Here is a 23,442-nt window from a genome sequence, read left to right on the forward strand (position 1 = left end):
GCCAAGGGACCTACACGCACTTTGTGAACCATATCGCCTCCAAGATATTGAACTCTATTGCAACCCAAACTTCATTTGCAGTTTCATATTGCTCAACTTGCATTAGATTATCTCCCGATAACATTTGGAAGATTATTACTTTCGTTGTATGCGCCTTTTTCTCATCTACCTCTTCTTTTGAAACAACTATGTCCCAAAGACGATATGCCTTCAAGATCGTTTCCATCAGAATTGCTCATTGAGTTTAATTTGATTTAGTTAACTTTGGGCATTGAAAGGATATACTTCTTTACTCACGGATTGGCGTTGATGTGCTTTCTTTGTCGTCTTTTCCTGACATACTTCCTTTCTGATTTGCGTTCTTAGACATTTTCATTCTTATCTTCTTTGCTTTACTTCAAGATTTTCTTGCTATTCTTCGATCTTTCTTCTTGCTTGTACCACATAGGTTTTGTTTTGCCACATAGGTCTTGATTTGCCACACAGATCTTATCACCACGAAGACTATACCATGAACGTTATGCACCACGAAGGTTTTTCCACCACAAAGGTTTGGTACCATGAAGGTTGTATCACAAAGGTTTTCTTGAATTTTTAACTTGCTATTTGAGATTCGTTTTGAATTGCGGTTATTTTCTAAAACATACTTTATGTTCTTATTGAAAAAAAAACAAATTTATTCTGTTAACAATTGTATTTTGAAATTCCTAAAAATTGGCATAATCGATTCTCATGGATTTGATTTAATAGAAAATTTGATTCTCAATAATTTGATTATAGATTTGGACATTCCAAAAAATTCAAATAAACGAGATATTTAATTGCAATCAATCTGCAATTCAATCTTGAAACGAATACAAAAAATTAAGAACTAAAATCGAGAACCTAGTTATGACCATTCCAACCGGCTTCTTCTTCCCCAGATTTGAAAACAGGTGCTCTGATACTACTGTTGGTCAAAACCCTTACGAAGACTAACATAATGATAAACTACAAACAATCGAATGAATAATTGTATTGAATATGAAAGTATAAGTGATTCTGATGATTACTAATGAAATAGACAAACCCTATTTATACTAAACGAATTGGTGCGATCGAATAGATGCGTCTCTTGATGAAGCAATGTGTTGCTTGATGTTCTGTGATGTTGCCAGCGATTTGAGGAGTCACGTCTGATACAGACGTAGATTTCTTTAGTTTATCGTTTCAATGTTTCACTTCGTCCTTTCGGGTCCTCGCACTTGTTTACTAATCTAATTAAAACATAAACTAACTATCTACGATTTACATAACAACCCTTGGACTTAAGGATGTGAAGGGATTAGATCTTCATTAACACATGGCTACATCGCAAATGTGGACCCAAGGGTTTGAAATTCACATCTTTACAATTCCTATATCTTAAAAGTCTATATCTTACTTATATAGAAACAAATGTCACATAACATTTGCTTAAAATTTTAACTTATAGCTTCAATTTGAATAATTCTGTCTTGCATAGCCATATTAATGATGTGTAATAAGGGATTGCAAGATCTCAATACGTAGCCAAGGAGTTGTAGCTCAACGTACTAGCATTCAAGAGGAAGTGAACAGTTGGGCTGAAAACCACAGGTCTGAAGTTTGAATCCAGTTCCAACTGAGTTTTAACGTAGTGGGTAGTGGACCTTCAAGTGGTGGGTTTTCCTGAACTGAAGATGGTGTGGGCTTGGGCTACCTGGCGGTGTCTGTGACTGCGGGTGTATGGGGTCGCCTTTTTTCCATCATTCAAAGGAGATCCGAAGAAATGGTGCCATAGATCCATTGAGGGACTGGCATCCAAGCGATTCCCAAATTTCATCATCAGTAGGCACTTGATCCTTGTCTTTGTTTTTGGCAGCAGAGGAGTGATAATGGACACTCAATAATCTCTATTAATGTGTGGAGAGTTTAATATATAGAACAAATAATAAATGATACAATAATACATGAAATACAAAGACACTCTAGTTTAATAAATACAATAATGTGAATATGTCTCATAGAGACTAACAAGGAGGATTCTTTTTGGCGAGGGGAGAGGTGATCAAGAACTTGAAAAGCACGGTAGTGAATTTTGAATGACTGCGCCTAGGAAGCGTATTAACTTGATTCCATCTGAGTGGAATAAAAGTTTTGATGTTCGAGACACTGATGGCTGGATAAGTTTTGGGCTCCCTGATATTAGAGGATGGTAGAAGAAAGAAGATGGTGTTTGGCGGCAATAGGGTGGCCGGAAAAGATGGATCAGGAGATGCTCTGATACCATGATAATATGTAAACAATCCTTGAATGATCATTTCACAATTCAAAATAATATATAGAGATTACAATCGACCTTATTCTAAATATGACAACCATCTGTACAATAAATGTGTTAGTATCTCCTAAATATCGGCAAGGTCTAAGGGTGCACGGGGCACCCTCGGGGACTCCATTCGGGGACCATTTTTGCCGTGCGGGAAGGTGCCGCCATCCAAGAGGGGAGGCAAATCGGGGAGGGTGTGAGGGGAGTGTTCACCGAAGAAGTAGAGAGGAGATGGTGGGACCACCCTCATTTTCAACCAATCAATTTTTTTTTTTTTGAATAAAAAAACAATTCCCCTAAGAGGGGTGCACCCCGTACGTTTTTGAACAAGAGAGAAGTTATAGAGGGGAAATGACATGGCAACATATGATTGGGTTAAAAAAAGTTTCCCCTCACCTCATTAGGGGGTGCCCCCTTCACCCTAATAATACTGCCCCCATGCCAACCTGATAGACCCAGATTTTGTAAAAGTTTTGAAGCAATTTGTTCTACTAATTAAACATACATATAATCAAGTGAAAAGGGCAGAGTACTTATTTCTATACATTACAAATACTGATAAACAAAAGTAGCAACAATACCATAAATAGGGTCTCTAGAAACCACTCACCCTAATAGATTCTTGAAATAGTACATACTCACAAACTGTAATATATGTTTTTCCCTACTGAGTTTATTAGTATGGAACCCAAACAACATGATCTTCAGGTAAGAAATGGCAAATCGGAACAGTTCCTGGTTTTACTTTAAGCACTTGAAACGCCAAATGTTTCGGGTTCCATTTTGCAGTGTCAGTATGGCAAACCGCCACTGCATTCACCTTTGTTCCATCCCCACCAACCATAGAAACCGCATAAGCTTGAGTACTAATGGTTTTATGGCAATAAAAGACCGCATACGCATAGTTTTGCTTGTGACAAACCACGGCTTTGTTTGCAGCAAGCTTTTTAGCGACTTTGATTTTGTACTTTTGTAACGGGGTACTTTCTTTAGCGCTAACCTCTGTTGAAATCGCTTTCACATTTTTACCAAGTTTGGTAGTACTAAAATCGACCATGGATTCTAATGAAGTTGCGCAATACTTTTCTTCATCTTCAATGCCTGTACTCTCGCATTCGTTAAGCGTTTGCTTCATGATCTCGGCTTCCATCGAGTCAGTTTTAACTGAGAACTCGTCGTAGATTTGGGGAAGCTTGTTCGACGAAAAGGGTATAGAATCAGCGATTTTTCGAGGTAAAAACGTTGCTTTTTGGTCGTTTTTCGTGAAATGTAGGTTCATTTCTTTGCCTTGGTGCAAATCATTTTCTAGGAAAAACATTGCTATATTGGGATTATCCTTGAGCTGATCCTCGGATGCGGCATATAGGTAAACAAAAGGATCAGGTCCTTTATGTACACCTACATAAACCGGCTTCCCCTTGTGGCCAGTGTGCACTTCTACTCCGCCTTTTCCTACTCCCACATCGGTCCGCTTCCCTGGTTTTCCAGTGTGCACGCCAACACCGCCTTTTCCGACACCAACATCCGTCCCTTTTCCTGGTTTTCCGGTGTGAACACCGACACCGCCTTTCCCAACACCAACATCTGTTCGTTTTCCTGGTTTTCCAGTATGAACGCTGACACCACCTTTTCCGACCCCCACAGCAGTACTCTTCTCATCATTCCATTCTGTACATTGAGAAACTTGTGTCCTTCAACAATTTTCAAGTAACAAAATAACATGTCACATTTTAAAAATTAGAAAATGATGATGAACCTGTATACAGAAGATCTTTGATTGATTTTGGCATAGGACTGTTTGGTAACACAGATTTCCAGTAAACTTCAGGAGTCGCTGCATGACTTCCTACAAGTGATACCTGGTAATCAATCACAAATAAACACAACTAAAATCAACTCCCAGTAGTCTAAATAATATACTCACGTTTATATAACAAGGGATATAAACATAATCCGAATCTTCAAGTCAGTTTTTAAGTTTTAAGTAAATATATAGTTAATGATAAATATAAGTATATGTAAAAATGTTTATTCATGTTTCACTTTAATTGTATTTTTATTCAAGTACATATCAATTTTAATTTAGTTGCATTTATAAAAGACTACAGTGAAAAAAAAAACCCTAAAACATCGGTTTGTAATTCAGGAAAAAAACTTAACTCCGTTAAGTTTTTTTAACGGAGGACCATTTTTCAAAATAAATTTACCAGTTCGGATTATTATCGGCCAATAACTGACTTGTGATTATTATCGGCCAAATTGAGTTAGGTGGGATTATTTATTTCCAATTCGCCAATAAATAAACATTATTAATAAATAAACAAGTTATAAAAAATAAAATTTTATTCAACTAAATAAACGTTTAGTATGAAAAGATATATGTGTATTTATAGTGTCTAGTTTCTACCCGTGATATAGTTCCAGTTTGAAATACATTCTATAGAAACCAAAACAAAAAACAAAAACAAAAACGAGACTAAAACTTTCTACATCCATTTGTCATGCAAAAAGACATTATTTATGATACATGCAAATATATATAGAGACACACTCACTTACCGAGAGAAGTGTACAAACGTGGACAAGAAAGAACTTCATTGGAGGGAAACTTAAACTGAATCTAGGAGTTAAAATTTGATGATGTTTGATAATTGGTAGCTGTGGAATTTATAGAGTGGGAGATGGTGTTCATTTAATACATATTGCAACATATACCAACAAGGACGACGGGTTTAATTATTTTCAACTACCACCAGCAAGCTACATTGCAGGTAGGGTCAATTAGAGATGGAAATATGAATCGTAACAAACGAATACAAAAACAGCCCACCAGATCTAGTTGAAACAGTTATGCATACACATTTGAACAAATGGACTGAATATATTTGTCATTGTACGTAGTTGTATGAAAAAAAAAAAAAATTTAAATGGATTTTAAGAATTTCAATTTGAAGATATAAGAATTTGGGGATGTCCTTGTGTTTTTTTCATTTCCCATGTCACTAAATCTGTAGTTTCTTATTAGTACGACGTGTGACTAATTAAGATCTATTATGTTCCGGTTATATTGTCATCAAGTGAGACGAATATTTGTGTCACAAAAAGATAAAAAAAAATATATTATTCCCATTGCTAGCTAGTTAGTTTGAATTGAAGGTCTCGGAATTTTATTATATTTCACCAGGGGATATCAGATTGGGCTAGAATTGATGGGCTCAAATGAGGTGCCAGGCTGAATTGTCACTTTGACCCATCGGAGTTCGTGGACACGTCCAGTAATAACGAGAAAGTATTGTCCGTTGGTAATTTGCCGGGAGAAAAAAAGCGTCAGTGATCCGTCGGAAAATGTGTATGGTGAACCGTTGAGACTCTTATGTCGGTAATCCATTGGAAATAGCATTACCCACGACACATGCTTTTCTAAATCTGGGTGTGTGTCCAAACAATATATGTTTTCTAAGATAATGTTAATTAAAAACGCTAAATTATTGCGAGAACGAAAAGAATTGTTGGTGCACTTGTGTCTGTACTTTGTCTGTATTCGGTCACGATGTAAACGATGTCCTGATTAGTGTTGTAAGTTGACCAAGTCAACCATCCTCCGGTTTGACTTGGACAACAGTTAGTAAATGTTGAAAGATGCTTGTGTCGAAGGATAAGAGATCGAAGGATAATGTGGATCCTTCGATCTCATCGAAAGATATGTTTCGAATGATAGATCTCGAAAGGTGATCTTTCGAGGTCTCTGCTGATCCTTCGAATGCTTTGTCATCGATAGATGATCCTTCGGACCATCTATCGGATCCTTCGGACCAGACATCATGGGCTGGGTATAAATACCCATGCAGTGTGTTGAGTTTAGATTGATGCACACACCGAAAGAGAGAGAGTTCTTGAGAGCATTCTGTCCAGAAAACACACACACACACTAGAGAGTTTGCAAAACACATTTGTGAACATTGAGCTTGTAACCGAAACCTTCATACGTATTAATACATTGGTGTTAATCGGTGAACCTTGTGTGTTTGTGTTTATGCTTGTTTCATCCCGGTTTGCTTGCTAGCTTGGATTCCGCACTCGCTAGTGGGTTAGTATAACAAGGTTTAGGTTCGTCATCCTCCGGAAAGGGACCTACAAGTGGTATCAGAGCTAAGGCTCTTAACCTTGTTTAAAACCGGGTTTGTTCAAGTTCTTGGTGTGTTTGGACATTTGGTTTTGCACCCGTTTTTGGTGTTTTTATTGCACTTTTAAACTGAAAAACGGTTTCTAAACCTTCGGGAGTGTTCAAGGTTGGGATGGGTAACTTGAAAATTTGTTTTTAAGTGACTTGGTGTTTTCCGGTCATATCTCCGGTCAAAGTTCCGGTGACTGGTTTTTGGATAAGGTATTCCTTTTTGGGTAATATTTTATTTGAAAATCAAAGTTGGTAGAAAGTTAGGCCTGCACATACCGTCTTGCCGAAAGTTGACCTTACCAACCTTTCACCTTTTCACCAACCTGTCACATCAGTGTCAGTTGTGTCAGAGTGCTCGAAAGATATCTTTCGACATCGAAAGACCATCTTTCGATCAAGGAAGGATCGACAGATTATCATCTTTCGACCCATCCTTCGGAGTCCGAAACATATCTTTCGACCAGGGAATCTATTCGAAAGACAGTTCATCGAAAGATAAGGATATATACTCGAAAGATAAGGATCTTTCAAATAGTGAATCCTTCGAGTTTGTGAATCTTTCGAAATCATTGTTCGAGATACAACAGTGATCTTTCGAGCACTGTTGATCCTTCGAACAAGATTGTGGTCTGCTTATTGTTAACAAGTTTCTGTGATTTTAGATCTTTCGAACAGGGTCCTTCGGCTGTGTGATCTTTCGGAATATTAACTTAGCATTTATTTTGCTTATCAATCATGAATCCGAGTTGGTGGAATCCTGCTCCAGATAGTGGTAAATATACAAGTTCAGGTGTCACTCCCTCATGGTGGGGTACACCGGCGCCAGACAGTGGAAAACACACGTCTACAAGTCTATCGCCTTCATGGGCCGAGTCTCCGGTATCGACATCTTCTCAGGGAAATCAGTGGGCGTTAGTCTCGAATGAAACTCCTAGTATCCAAAGTATCTTACTGAGCGAAAGCGAAACAGGAAGTTTGAATCGACCTCCGAAGCTGATGCATTTAAACGAGTATCCGGGTTGGGCTGATCGTTTCCGTACATATGTTCTTGGCCAGAATACAGAACTGTGGATACGTTTCACCACAGATTTTGATCAAGCTATTGAGGTCGCTGCTTCAACAACTGCTAGTTTTGCCGATCTTCCAGAGGATCAGAAGAAAATATATGATCTGGAAAAGAAAGCCTACGCCATTCTCACTCAGGCGTTAAGCAAAGACATCTATCATCAATTTGTCAGCTTCAAGACTACAAAGAAGTTGTGGGACGGTTTGAAAACCAGGGGAGTAGGGAGTGAAGCAACACGTCAATTGCGTCATGATCTACTCAAGAAAGAATTCGACTGTTTCACGTGTTTAGATAAGGAGTCTTTGGGAGACATGACAAGTCGGTTTTATCATTTGCTTACTGAGCTGAATAATTTTGGTGTGACGACAACTCAAGCAGAAGTGGTGAAAAAGTTTGCTGATGCTTTGCCTCCCCAATGGAGTAGTTTCTTGGAAATCCTGAAGTATAACGGAGTGTTGAAAACTACAAATATCAATGACTTCGTGCAGCTTCTGGAAAACAAGGATCAGGAGGAAACATTAAAAGCGAAGAGAGTTCCATTGCCACAAAATCCTGAAATGTATTGTGGAACTTCCAATACTTCGTCTGCAAGAACAGGTCCACATGCTCCTTTACAAACGGCGTTTGTCACAAGCACGGATATGTATGGTAATCCGGATCAAGTTCCTGTTAAGCCACCTCCCACCACAGACATGTATGGAAATCCAATACAGCCACCTCCTCCTCCTCCTCCTGCTCAAACACAACGTGCATGTTATGGAGGAACATCATCTGCTGGTCAACAATCAAAGCCAAGTACTGTACAGCTCGACACTTCAAGCTTTTCCAAAGTCAGTGTAGAAGTAGCTAAGGAACACATGGAGCTGCTTAACACTGTAGTGAGCGCGTACTGTGGGTTAATAGAAGGTCAGATTGGCAACATTAATCTGACACAAGAAGATTACAGGCAGATTGATAAAGAAGAGATGGACTTGATGGACATCAAGTGGGCCTTTGCGAGTGCTGTGAGAAGAGCAAAGGATTGGATGGAAAGTACTGGCAGAACCAGCTTGGAAAGTAAGCGAGACACCAAGTATGGGTTCGATAAGCAGGCTGTAAAGTGCTTCAACTGTGGTGAACGGGGTCACTTTAAGAGGGAATGTACAAAGCCAGCTCAGCACGGGAATCAAAACCCTTTCAGAAACCAAGGCAACCAGCAGAACAGAAACAATGAGCGTACATTGGTGCCTGTCAACAACCAAACTAACCGGGCTCTTGCAGTTCAGGTGGATGAAGGTTGTGACTGGTCAATCCAGTTGGGTGGTGATGCTCCTGATGGAACAACATGTTTTGCTCAGGTTGTGAAGGAGTTAGTTCACACCAGTGGTGGAGAATCTTCTGCCAGTGGTGGTGAATCGTCTGAAGATGAAGACTCTTCTGGGTACAGCAGGAGTGTTGATGAAGAATCATCCAATTCTGGTGATGATCATGTGGGTGAGACATCAAATGCAGCAATTGATGCAGATATTGATGAACTTTTGGAGGAAGCTGCAGCAGAAGCTCAAAGAAGATCTATTCTGGTAGATCAAGCTGCTTATACTTCGTCTTCTCTCCATTCAGCCTTTATGGCTAATGTCGACGGTTCATCAAGTCAGGTATGTGTCGATGAACCCACTGCTATTAACTGTGATGAATGTGATAGATTGCATGCTAGGTGTGCTGACTTAGAAGGAAACATGTCTGAGTTGCAAGCCAAACATGATGCTTTACAAGCTAGTTTGTTTGACTTGCAAGACAAACATAGTTCCTTGAGTGCTGAGTGGTGTGACTTGCAAAGCAAGCATGAGGCTTTGCAAGAGAAATATGATGTGACATTCATCCACAATCAGAAGTTGACTGTGGATCTCTCAAAATGCACAGAAGCCAACATGTTCTATGAAAACCATGAAAAAGAATTTAAGTCAGTAATTGAGACCTTAAAGAAAGATAAAACTGAACTGACTAAAATGGTTTCAAGAAAACAAACTGATATTAATTTGTATATATCTCGCCTGGAGATTATGCAAAAAGAGATGGCTTGTGTGAAAACAGAAAGCGATGCGATCCAGCTTAAGCTAGACAGTTATTTGAGCTCTAGCTATGTGTTGGATCACATCATTGATGTTCAGAAGGAAAAGTGGGATGTCACATGCATTGGCTACAAGAAATGTCCACCACCAGTTAGGCACAATTATGATGCCATGCCTGATGAAGAGGACAGGGTGTTCTTTGAACCATCTGTGCCTCTAGATGTGAAAGAGTTTGCTGCAGGACTCGGATACCAAAAGGAAGTATCCTCAGATTCAGATGTGTCAGCAGATACATTTGTAAGTGCTGAACAGAATCAAGATCCTCCAGTTGTGATTGAGGATGCTGATTCTTCTGATGATGAATCTGATGATGCTGTCCCAGCAAAGTCTGATGCGGTAGCCAAAAATGAGGACATACCTCTCGAGAATCACATTCTATGTGATCCCCCTGCAGAACCCGCTAAGACTGTTGCAATCGAGTCCTCGTCTGAGAATGATTCGGAGAGTGTGAACTTGTTGTACACTCTTGTTGGTGATGATAAAATTTACTCAGACAAAGATTTTCCCATTAAGAATGTTAATCAATCCTTAATCTGTAAAGTCTTTGAAAATTCGACAAGTAAGTTTTTGGGAAAGTCAGGACCACGTGTTACAGTCACACAGTGTCCTCCTATTCCAAAGGCTGAAATTCGAAAACAATTTGGAAACAAGAAATTACCAACGGTGCCAAAACAGCAAAATCACACCAAGCCCAAAGGAAAATCACCGGCTCAAACTCAAAAGAAGCCGAATCAGAAGAAAAACAAGAATGTAAACTTTGTGAAATCAACGGGAACGGACAAAATTGAAACGTTTGAAAATAAATCTAACTTAGATTTTGTCAAGAAAGCTACTTTTTTGAAAAGAAATGAACAAAACAGTTCACAGCCTAGTACCTCAGGTTCACAAAGTTCAACATCATCGGCTAAGCGATCACATGATTCTTCGGGGTTTGTTGAACGAAGATCATGTTTTGAGTGTGGAACCATTGGACATATTATTCGTAATTGTCCATATCTTCATAAGCAAAAAGAAAAGGTTGATGATCCCCGTGGCAAGACTGACCGTAAGCCATCTGTTTTCACAAAACAAGATCCCCGACTTGTAAAAGAAAGGGAAAAGAAACAGAAACGCCAACAGGTCAAGAAGATTGAGAAAGCAATTAAAATCGATGTGGTTCAAAAACAATCTGTTGCTGTAAAACCAGACAATTCTAAAACTTCAAACAATCAAGAAGTTAAAGTTTTAAAGAAAGACACTGGTAAAACAAAACAGACCTGGAAACCTAAATCGGTTACTGAATCAGGGGGACCATCACAATTCACCAACCATCAAAGACAAGAAGTTATTGTCATTGATGAAAATGGAAGACCCAAGACCACAATGGCTTGGGTCCCCATCTCCAACTAATTCATTTGAGTTCATGTGCAGGGTGTTCCAGGAGGAACTGTCAGTAGTCATTGGATTGTTGATAGTGGGGCATCCAGGCACATGACAGGCGACATAAAGCTTCTCTACGACATTAAATCTATTAGAGGGGGTTATGTTGCTTTTGCTGGAGATAAAGGTGGATATATAACGGGTGAAGGAATGATATCCAACGGGATTGTCAGCTTTGACAAGATCAACTTTGTGCAACAACTTGATCACAATCTTCTTAGTGTTTCTCAAATCTGTGACAAGCAATTTTCAGTACACTTTGATGCTAATGGATGTTATGTGCTGAAGCCGGGCTTCAAAATTCCAAAAGAATGGATTCTCTTGTCGGCTCCAAGGATAAATGACTTGTACGTCCTTGACATGAGCCAAGCTATTACTACGTCTGCACAAGCAACTTGTTTCGTTTCCAAAGCCACAGAAAAAGACACTATCTCTTGGCACAGACGAATGGGTCACATTCACTTACGCAAAATGAATCATTTGGTTTCAAATGAATTGGTGAATGGTGTTCCCCTCAAAAATTTCCATCTTCAAGACGTCTGTGTTTCGTGCCAGAAAGGAAAGCAAACGAAGAAGAAGCACCCTACAAAGAAGATCAACACGGTGGCAGTTCCTCTTGAACGTTTGCACATGGATTTGTTCGGTCCTGTCAAGCACAAGAGTATTCGGGGTGATCAATACTGCCTCGTGATAACTGATGACTATTCAAGATTTTCCTGGGTGGCGTTCATGGCACACAAGAGTGAAACCTTTGGCATTATCAAAAACTTGATCATTCAGATTGAGAATTTGTATAAGTTGAAGGTTAGGCGGATACGTAGCGACAATGGTACTGAATTTAAAAATCATTCCATGACGGAGTTCTGCACTTCAAAGGGTATTCTTCATGAGTTTAGTGCAGCTTATACTCCTCAACAGAATGGTGTCGCTGAACGTAAGAACCGCACATTGATCGAGACTGCTAGGACAATGTTGGTAGAGTCGCAGCTACCTATTCCATTCTGGACTGAAGCTGTGGCCTCTGCATGTTACACATTGAACCGAGTCCTTACAGTCAAAAGACACAACAAGACCTGCTTTGAGCTTCTTCAAAAACGGAAACCAGATTTGTCTTATCTAGAACCGTTTGGAGCTCCATGCACAATCATCGATCCTAATGGAAAGTTTGGGGCAAAAGCAATTGATGGATACTTTCTTGGGTATGCCACCCCTAACTTACGAGTCTGGAATCTAGAGACTAAAAGGGTCGAGGAATGGTCTGAGGTCAGAGTACAAAGGCACACCTTGCCAGTCAAAAATCCGGGTCAACCTTGGATGTTTGAGTACGATGACTTCTTCAATTCGATCAATGTTGAAGCTGTTGAAGAAAATGCTGCGGCTAGGATGTTTTTCGAGAGTGACAATGCAACAGTTTCACCGGTGGTTCGTCCAATTCTTGTTAATCAAGAACCATCTTCTTCGGTGAACAATAATACTCTCAACAATGAGGATTTTCATGATGCAAACGAATTGAACGGATCTTCAGAGGATGATGAATTTCTAGATGCAGATCAAGAAGCCCCTACAACAGCAGTTCATGGTACTTCAGAGGGTACTCCTCCAGTGGATGCCCATAGAACAGCTGAGGCTACTGCATCATCCTCTTCGTCAATTCCGGGCCTTGATTTGGTTGTTGATCTTAATCTCAACAACCTGGGTATAAATGTTCCAGTTCCAGATAATCCAGAAACAAGGATTCATAATACCCATCCTCAACAAAACATCATTGGAAATGTGCAACGTGGCGTTCAAACAAGAAACATGTTGCGAAACAACAACAATGCAGGCTTGTATGCAGCTATTCGAGAATCCGGGCAACAAAACGATTGGTCCTTCGCGTGTTATGTCACACAGGAAGAACCAAGAACGTGGAAAGAAGCCTTGAAAGATAACGCTTGGGTTGAAGCAATGCAGGAAGAACTGCAACAATTCCAGAAGCTGGGTGTCTGGAAACTTGTAGAGAAACCTGCTGGATACAAGAAGATTGGTACCCGTTGGGTTTTCAAATGCAAAAAGGATGACCGTGGAGTTGTTATCCGAAACAAAGCACGTTTAGTCGTTCAAGGTTTTCGTCAGATTGAAGGAATCGACTACAACGAAGTTTATGCACCTGTTGCACGTCTCGAAGCAATTCGAATCTTTCTAGCCTATGCGTCCTTCAAAGGATTCAAGGTTTATCAGATGGACGTGAAAAGTGCATTCTTACATGGTGTGGTTGAAGAAGAGGTGTACGTCGAACAGCCTCCAGGTTTTGAAGATCCTATCCATCCCGATCGGGTTTGGTTGCTCAACAAAGCTCTCTATGGTCTTCACCAAGCACCGCGAGCTTGGTATGCAACCTTATCTCACTATCTGCTGGAGAACGGTTTTCGTAGAGGTCTTATCGACTGTACTCTTTTCATCAAAGAACAAGATGGAGATCTTCTTCTGGTACAGGTATATGTTGATGATATTATTTTTGGTTCTACTAATGATGTGTTGTGTAGGGAATTCGAGCGCATAATGCAGGATAAATTCGAGATGAGTGCTATGGGGGAAATGACCTTCTTCTTGGGCCTACAAGTACAACAAACAGAGTCTGGGATATTCATCCATCAGACTAAATATGTTGGTGACATCTTGAGCCGGTTCCAGATGTCTGATGCAACGCCCATTGGTACCCCATTGCCAACAAATCACGGAATTACTCCTGACTTGAAGGGAGAAGCTGTTAGCCCCTCAAACTATCGCGCAATGATCGGATCTCTTATGTACCTCACAGCATCAAGGCTAGACATAATGTACCCAACGTGCCTGCTTGCCAGATATCAAGTTAACCCGAAGGCCTCACATCTTGCAGCTGTAAAAAGGATTTTTCGTTATTTGAAGGCGTACCCTGACACCGGTCTGTGGTACCCTAGGGATAATAACTTTGAATTGGTAGCATTCAGTGATTCTGATTTTGGCGGATGCAAAATCGATGGTAAATCCACAACGGCTGGATGTCAGTTTTTAGGAAATCGCCTAGTCACATGGCAGTGCAAGAAGCAGACGTGTGTCGCTACATCAACATGCGAAGCTGAATACATTGCTGCCTCAAGTTGTTGCTCCCAAGTTCTTTGGATCCAACAACAAATGCGGGACTACGGTTTTGAATTTCTAACTACTCCTATTTACGTTGATAATTCTGCAGCTTTAGATATCACTAGAAATCCTGTGCAGCACTCAAAGACCAAACACATCGAAATCAAATATCACTTCATACGTGATTGCTTTGAGAAAAGGCTAATAGATGTTGTTAAGGTCCACACCGATGACCAACGTGCCGACTTATTTACCAAAGCATTTGACAAATCAAGATTTGACTTTTTATTATTGGTAAACGACATTAAGGTCAAGCAAGAGTAAAACCAACATCGGAAAATCATTTTTGTAAATACCTTTGTGTTTTAAATTTATCTTAGTTTATTGATTTTAGGGGGAGTAAATTCAAAAATCTGAAAATCCAAAAACATCGAAAAATTTCAAAAACACAAAAACAATAGAAAAACAAAAATGAGTTTCCTGGCGAGCAAAAGAGAAAATGATAGTACATCAGTGGTCTATCCAAACCTCTTTAAACCTTAAATGAAAAACGATAAGCAGCTCTATATAAGATGTATCGGTAGGCTCACAATCACTTTAAAGTGTGCAGGGTGATATAAATCTTAATCGACTGAAGACCAGGTGGGAACCACTCATTGGCATATGGTCTTAGTACCGAAATTTCGTTTGATAGATTGCCGAGGTTCTGAGATATTCGGTCTTTATGCTGCTTATCATCTGGGTATCATGGTTGTATCTTTTACCGAAAAATAACGGGGACGCAAGTCTAGATCTTCCATGATACTATATATACGTGTACATATTACATACTGCATTCGACCTCAATAAGTGATAAACAATCACATGTCCAAAACAAATAAGTGATAAAATATCACATTTATCCGGGTGTCAAGTTCGTCTCTCTGCTGTACGGAAGTACTGACCTGTTCACGGACTTGCACCTGTGCCCTCATGCATATGAAAATCAAGTTCCTCATCAATAAGTGATTATATCACATAGGGCTTGTTTTCAAATCAAAATAAGTGAGTATCTCACAATTTATACGGTCAAACAGATGATAATCGGTATACTCACCGGTAAGATGAACCCTCGTGCATACCTTGATACGGGAATGTGTCGTGATGTGGATGAACACCGGTCGGTAAGTATAAATCATACCTTAACGTATCCCCTCGCCATGATTACATCTGATAAGTTGAGCTTAAGTGGACAACAATACCGATAATTGTTATAGGATGCTTATCTTAATGTTAACTAACTGAACAACAAGAGTGTTTTGGCATGACCGTACACTGATATGATTCTTTTACCCTCGAAACTCGCAAAAAGAATGTTTGTGTATATTTATCTATTTAATGCTTAACTTTTATTGTTTTCCTTTAAACAGTTTCGTCGTTTGGTGCATATCAGCACGACATTAGCGGTGATGTCGTTTGATAACACTCAAAGGATTTTAAATTGTTGTCCTTTAATTTTCAAAAATACCAAAAAGATTTTAGGTGTGTTTTAATATAAACTTTATAAAAGCCAAAAAGATTTTGTTTCTACTTTCTTTTCGATCGTACGATGTTGGAGCTCGAGTCTTCGTTACCTGAAACCTGACTGAAAACCGAATTGACTAAATCTTCATAAACGGTCAAAATTTGCAAGTTTTTGAAAGTTGAAAACTAAAATTGATAAATTTGTAAAACTTTCAAACTGTCGGACGGTGTTTGATTGTGACATGGTCATACGTGTGTCATTTGTTTATGCTAACTATATTCCAAGCAGTGTTCTCATTACGCGTTTAGATTTCTTGCATGTGCAGATTCTAAAGGCTAGGAGAACATGGTCGATGACAAGCTTTGGAATGAAGACACGACGAGAAGGCGCTCAAAAGATGAAGATGATCGAGTTGCCACTGGCCATCATCAACACCACAAGGATCTCACTTCATAAAGATCAAGTCATTCACAAGCATAACTCAAGGGGGAGCTTATGTTAAGGGGGAGTTTGTCAACACACTTCTTACATGATACGGGTAGTTTGTTGATACACTCTCTGCTTTCAAGACGTGAAGACTTTGAAGATCCTCCGACAATGACGACTTGAAAGGACATCAGAGTTTTGAGAACTCGAAGACCAAAGACCAAAGACCATCGAAGTTCGAGACGAGTCTACAACTATAGAAGATAGAGACAAAGCTACAGCCAAGGGGGAGTTTGTTGGTGCACTTGTGTCTGTACTTTGTCTGTATTCGGTCACGATGTAAACGATGTCCTGATTAGTGTTGTAAGTTGACCAAGTCAACCATCCTCCGGTTTGACTTGGACAACAGTTAGTAAATGTTGAAAGATGTTCTGTGTCGAAGGATAAGAGATCGAAGGATAATGTGGATCCTTCGATCTCATCGAAAGATATGTTTCGAATGATAGATCTCGAAAGGTGATCTTTCGAGGTCTCTGCTGATCCTTCGAATGCTTTGTCATCGATAGATGATCCTTCGGACCATCTATCGGATCCTTCGGACCAGACATCATGGGCTGGGTATAAATACCCATGCAGTGTGTTGAGTTTAGATAGATGCACACACCGAAAGAGAGAGAGTTCTTGAGAGCATTCTGTCCAGAAAACACACACACACACTAGAGAGTTTGCAAAACACATTTGTGAACATTGAGCTTGTAACCGAAACCTTCATACGTATTAATACATTGGTGTTAATCGGTGAACCTTGTGTGTTTGTGTTTATGCTTGTTTCATCCCGGTTTGCTTGCTAGCTTGGATTCCGCACTCGCTAGTGGGTTAGTATAACAAGGTTTAGGTTCGTCATCCTCCGGAAAGGGACCTACAAGAATAAATGTAAATGCACTTTGGATGATAAGTGCAGGCTCTCAAACTCAAGGGTCTTTTATGTAATTTGTTAAAACTATTATGTTGGTCAGGGTTTTCATGGTCAGGACTTAGAAATTCAACTAGTCCGAATTTTGGTGTTTGGTTTAGTTAGGGTTTGTATCGTATTGGGCTTTGGGCCTTTCTATGTCCTGACTTTAGTAGTCAGGACTTCCCATTGTATATAAACTCTTAGTGAAATGTTATACGCGGCGATTTCTTTGGTGGAAAGTTTGTTCTTCAAGAAACCCTAATCATTGTCATTGTGTGTGAATTGACGGCTACTGTGTGTGACGTCATTCATCATTCTCATCATTCTTGTTCTGCACTTTCTTGATCCAATACTTCTACAGTAGTGATTGCTAGGTGGATTCCGCACACCTGGTGATTGTTGTCTGAGTGAGATCCTTGGGTAGGAGACCTTACAAGTGGTATCAGAGCAGTGTGCTCATACTACTGTAGGTTTGGGTTTAAAGGTTTAGTTGAGAAAGATCACATTTTGATTGGGTGTTTGGTGTTGTTTGCTAGGTTTTACGTTTTTTCATTAGTCATTCATGGGTTTACTCATTCTGGATGATGTATTGTGATTTGAAAAGAGCTTTTTAGGATATACATTCATCTGGGTTTTTACAGAGCTTGAAGATCTTCATCAGGGGTTTTTGAAAGTTAGTAAAGATTCCCGTTTTGATCCATTTTAATTTGTTCAGGATTTTCCTTCAGTGTTTTTTTTTCCTTCAGAGTTTCCATTCAGTGTTTTCCTTCAGTGTTTGTGCTTCAGGATTATTGATGAACTAGTGTGAAGTCACACTTGTGAGATATCCTGAAGCAATTTCCTCTTGTCCGGACTAAGAAGTCAGGGTTTACTTCTTTGAGAGTTCAAGATTTACCTTTGAAAGATTAGGGTTTATATTCAGAGTTTCTACTTCAGAGTTTACAATTTTTAAAAAGTTAGGGTTTACATCTTTTCAGGGTTTATTTTTTTAAAAAGATCAGACTTTATATTTGAGAGGTCAGGGTTTACTTGGTCAGAGTTTACTCTTTCAAAACTTGGCCAGGGTTTACAAAAGGGGTGTCTGAGTTTTTTTTTTTTTTGTTCTTTATTTTAAAAGAATATCCGAGTTTAGCAATCTAGTAGAATCTGAGTTTGAATATCCAAGTTTGTTCCTGTAAATTAATCTCCGAGTTTTGTTCTTCTTTCAGTCCTTCAGAGTTTTTGAATTCAGTCCTTCAGAGTTTTTAAACTTTCAGTCCTTCAGAGTTTTTAAACTTTCAGTTCTTCAGAGTTTATGATTTTAAAGAAGATCAAAGTTTTCAAGTGAGTCCGAGCTTTTTATAAAAAAAAACACAGTTTAGAAAAGTTCAAAGTTTACGGGTATGTGAACATCTGGTTATTCCGAGTTTAGTAATACTTGTCTGACTTTACTACTTCCTCCACTTCCGAGTTAATGTATTATATTTAGTCAGAGTTTAAGTTTGTTTTTAAATACATCAGAGTTTTTGAGAATATCTCATGTTTCAGAGTTTAAGACAATTATCTCCGAATTTTTGAAATTTCTTCCAAGTTATTATAAAGTAAAACTATCAGAGTTTAATTAATCAAAAGGCTTGTCCGAGTTAAAATTTTTATCAGTGTTTGTTCTCTTAAATTAGTTCCGAGTTTAATGTTTAGTCTTATCAGAGTTTAGCCTTTCAAACTAATCCGAGTTGTTAAAACAATCCACCTGTTCCGAGTTTATCTTTAGTTTATTGTCTGATCCGAGTGTCCGAGTTTTTCAAGTGTTTTAGTAATCTCAGAGTTTATGAATTTCAATCAATCCAAGCTTAAATCTTCAGAGTTTCTTTGTGAAACTTTTAGTAGGTCTGAGTTTTAAAAGGTGTTTCACAACTCCGAGTTTACTAGTTCAAAACTGATCCAAGTTTATTATTTGAACAGTCCGAGTTTAAATCCTTTGTGTGTTCCGAGATTAAAGGTGTGTTTTAGCGTGTTGTCCGAGTCTGTGATTTTAATCAGGTTTTGTGATCCGGGTTTTAATACCACTCTGATTTTCTCCAACTTTTCATTCCGTGTTTCCAAGTTTCTCATGTGTCTCCGGATTTTGTGAACTTAGAACCTTTTTCAAGCTAACCTACTGTTTAAACTCACTGTTTCTTTCGAAACCACTCTCTGGTTCTTTTAAATTCATTCAAAATGGCAAACAACAATCTAACCGCAAGGGTGCAAAACCTCAAGCACAATGCAAAAGTAGGGAGTAACGACAAACCTCCTTTATTGATAAACGAGGTTGATTTTCCTGAGTGAAAGGAGCATTTCGAAAGGTATGTAAGAGCGAAAGACATCAAGATCTGGTTGTGCATCGTTAAAGGATGTGGAGCTACACCAGTAAGAATGTTAACTATTGATACTTATTTGGCACTCACCGACGACCAAAGAAAATTCTATGATTGTGAAGAGAAAGCAATGTCGATGATTACGATGGCGATGACGCGGTCTATACTCCATACTTTCCGTAAGAGAAGTAATTCGAAGGAGTTGTGGAATAGCATGATCGAGCGCTATGAGGGAAATGCAATGTACAAGAAACGACATCTTGAACGATTGAAGACTCAATTCGTTGTGTTTAAAGCGTTAAGAAATGAATCGTTCGATGACACGGTGAATCAATTTTATCATCTGTTGAGCGAACTTGATCGTAGTCAAGAAGGTATCTTGAACAAGTGGGGGTACTTTTCTTTAAACTGGTCTTCACATTCCCACGTGTACTCGGGTCTGTGCTTAGAGTTCCAACGTACTTTGACAAGCTTGACACTGCTCATCCTGGTCTTGTTGACTTTCCCGTCCGTAACCTCAACGGGTTGTTCTGTGAATCGGAGGGTGTCATCAATATGCACTTCATCCGCAGGGATGATCACGTTTTCTTGTGTTGGACTCTTCTTGAGGTTGGATACATGGAACGTATCATGTACTCCATTAAGTTCTTCCGGTAATTCCAACTTGTATGCCACGGTACCAATTCTTTCCAAAATCTTGAATGGTCCGATGTATCGGGGATTCAGCTTCCCACGTTTTCCGAATCTTACTACGCCCTTCCAAGGTGAGACCTTCAACAAAACTTTGTCTCCCACCTCGAATTCTAATGGTTTTCGTCTTCAATCAGCGTAGCTCTTTTGTTGATCTCGAGCCGCCTTAATGCACTCTTGGATCTGCATAATCTTGTCGGTTGTCTCTTGTACAAGTTCAGGACCAACCATGCGTTTGTCTCCAGCGTCTGCCCAACATAAAGGTGATCGGCACTTGCGGCCATACAGAGCTTCGAACGGTGCGGCTTTTGTAACAAGACCTGAGACTAACAGCTTGATGTACACTGAGATTATTAGCTATTTTTACCCGGAACATAAAAATATTACTAGAAGCATTGTTTTAACGTTTCTGAGCTAGTTATGGTCCCCGAACACCATAACACCCCATATAACATAATAACACAACAAGCCCCTAAAAATTACACATGAAAGCTAAATTGTTTATAAATTAGAGTTTGGAAATCACACTTTGCCCCCCCCCCCCCATTCTTGTCTATGGTTACAAAGGGGTGGCCCCCACCAAATATTTGCCAAAATCTTGCCCATATCTTATTTGATCTTTCCTAGATTTCCATTGATTCACTATATCTCTCTTGGATTCAATTTGATATGGTAAGATCTTGTGAAGATATATAAGTATAACCATTCCATCACTTCACACCAACACACCTCCTCCTCTCTCCTCCCTCTACGGCCGTGAGCCACCACCCAAACCACCACCATCTTCATTAATTGTTCAACCAATCCAAGCTAGTTACATGGTGCAAAGAGGTGTTTAAGAAGGTTTAGAGTGTGTAGATCTTGAAGAACCTTCTCCATTTGCTTTTACCCACCATCTTTGTCATCTTCAACCTCAAGTGTTCTTCCCTAGCTTTAAGCTAGTTGTAAGATTCTTGAACACCCTTGTTTACTTCATATTTTAGTGGTTAAAAGATATAACATGTTGATTATCATAAGAACACTAAAAGACATACACATGAATCTTGAAACATAAGGTGAAATATGATGATATCTTGATGAAATGATGTTGTCTAGTAGATGTATAATGTTTGCTTGTTGATTACTAGAAATATTGATGTTGATCAATACATGAAGCTTGTTAGATTGTGATTAAACACATGATCTAGCAAGTTAGAGGATGATTAAGTGATAACACAAGAAGATCATCCTCATGTATAAACATGAACTTGATGAATAAATGATTTCTTGGAAAATAATAAACAAAGTAAGCTAGTAAACTTATAAATCTAAGATTTATGAATGGTTTTCCAAGAAAACCAAGTTTAAAATATGATTTTTAGAAGATCTTGGTTTTTACTTAAACCTATACTATTTTTATTAGAAAAACAAGTGTATGAACACTTATGAAACAAAAAAAAATACAAAAGAAATATTTTTAGAGAAACCATCTTACAAGTTGTAAATGACTAAATCTTTCAAGAAAGCGATTTACAAACAAATAACCATGTTTTTTAAGGGTAACTAAACCTACTAAATAACATGGTAAGTTACTACAAGTTTTTACAAAAACTTCAAGTTCATGATGTAGTGAAATTACTTGATTTTGACACTCGGAAAGTGTTGAATAAGTTGGTTATTGATTGTGATGATTTAAAAGAAAATAAACACATGTTTTGAAAATATGGGAAACCTCCATTTTTAGGGGAAACTATGTCAAAATTTTTATAAATTTTGGCACTTAGAAAAATATAAGTTTTTGAGAAACTTATTCCCTAAAAATGTATCTAAAAACATTTACCAAGGTTTCCCTAACTTTTGTGTTAAGAAATGATGATTTCTTCAAGATTAAAATTTGATATTAAGTATGTATATTTTATATATATATATATATATATATATATATATATATATATATATATTGATCAACAAATTTTATGCTAAGTGTATGTAGTATGTATTACATGTAATAGTGTATTAGGACTTGAAAATACACTAAATACTCCTAAGGTGTGAAAATAGAAAAATACACATACATCATGCTTAGACAAATACAAGAAAATATATTTATGAAAATATATTACTTGATAGAATAAATAACTTGGACAAGTTATAAACATGAAATGAAGCTTTGGACAAAATACATAATTCGGGTGAAAAATACAAGATACTTATATTTATTTTCGAGAAAATAATATAAGTAAGACACATAGTTAAAAATATAAATTATTTTTAACACAAGAATACATACAGAACAGAGAGTGACTTGTACTTGTGCGATACAAGTCTAGTGACTAACGTTAATAAAACACATTTATGTCAGGACGCTAGATAGGCAAAATCCGGTGAAGTTTATGGCGCAAGGAACACAAAGTTGTGAGTTCATGCTCCCCCCCTTTTCTTTTAACTGTTTTCAGTTTTATAACTTCGGGGGTGAAATACATGTTACAAATATTACAATGTTTGGTGATTCAGATCAGATTCGTCTCGTGAGTGGATTCTCGTGGTGATCTTGATTCGGTTTATTAATGGAGCCGTTTGTTGCATCCATCGTGCGAGTCTTCGCTTTTGTCAATGTATAACCCTAAACCCGCTATGATTGTGAATATATATAATTATCTAAATAGAGTGTAACTGGATCACTGGTGGGATTGTTTTATCCGTTGTGTTTTATGACGCTTCCGAATCTAAACTAAATAATAAAGAGTTATTATTATTAATATAAAATTGGATTTTATAAATTAAACGGATTATTGAATTCCCAACAAGTATATCTTTACAAAAGCTATTTAAGCTATAAATGCGTGTCCATCACATGATTTCGCACTTTACGAGTGCCTTAGTATGTTGTGTTTCGCGCTATATAACACAAACACCTCTATAGTAGTAATTATAATGTGAGTTGATTAAGATATCATGTTAAAAATCCATCAATACTCTTATTTTCTTTATTTAATCTATGGAACAATTCAATGAGATACGAGTCGAAATTATTTTTTAAAGTTCCGACAAAAGTTAGACATTATGAAATGATCCAACTTTTACAAACAAACATCTATACGCAGAACATTATATATTTTCTGAACATATAATAACAAAATAACTATTTATTTTTTAAATGTTAGAAAGATCTAAAATATAAAAATATGGTTGTGGTGCAATTTTTTATTTATATATGTATGTATATGAGTATATTTCTTTTATATAGAAATTATACATTTGTAATTCAAGTGTATCTTATACTACCTACATTCCCTATACATATTTAGATATATAATAAAAATGTTCAAAAAATATATGAACAAATTAGATTGA

At 38.1% G+C, this 23,442-nt stretch overlaps 1 protein-coding gene across 1 annotated transcript; it reads right to left on the reverse strand.

The window, feature by feature from the left end:
- Positions 1-2,789: 2,789 nt before the first annotated feature.
- Positions 2,790-5,017, reverse strand: LOC110883299 (BURP domain protein RD22). The gene is made up of 3 exons (XM_022131097.2): positions 4,889-5,017; positions 4,086-4,188; positions 2,790-3,997 (listed from the first exon to the last, which is right to left on the reverse strand). The coding sequence occupies exons 1-3, from the start codon at positions 4,925-4,927 to the stop codon at positions 3,006-3,008; spliced, it is 1,134 nt and encodes a 377-aa protein (XP_021986789.1). The 5' UTR covers positions 4,928-5,017; the 3' UTR covers positions 2,790-3,005.
- Between the last annotated feature and the right edge of the window lie 18,425 nt (positions 5,018-23,442).

Source organism: Helianthus annuus, chromosome 1, assembly GCF_002127325.2.
Source record: "Helianthus annuus cultivar XRQ/B chromosome 1, HanXRQr2.0-SUNRISE, whole genome shotgun sequence".
Classification (NCBI taxonomy): Eukaryota; Viridiplantae; Streptophyta; class Magnoliopsida; order Asterales; family Asteraceae; genus Helianthus; species Helianthus annuus.

What these genes read in the sequence shown, in the direction of transcription:
- LOC110883299 (XM_022131097.2), bottom strand. Translation starts at nt 4,927, where the DNA reads ATGAAGTTCTTTCTTGTCCACGTTTGTACACTTCTCTCG. An exon ending in ACGTTTGTACACTTCTCTCG is followed by an intron (nt 4,189 to 4,888) that starts GTAAGTGAGTGT and finishes ATTGATTACCAG; the next exon opens with GTATCACTTGTAGGAAGTCA. An exon ending in CAAAGATCTTCTGTATACAG is followed by an intron (nt 3,998 to 4,085) that starts GTTCATCATCAT and finishes CTCAATGTACAG; the next exon opens with AATGGAATGATGAGAAGAGT.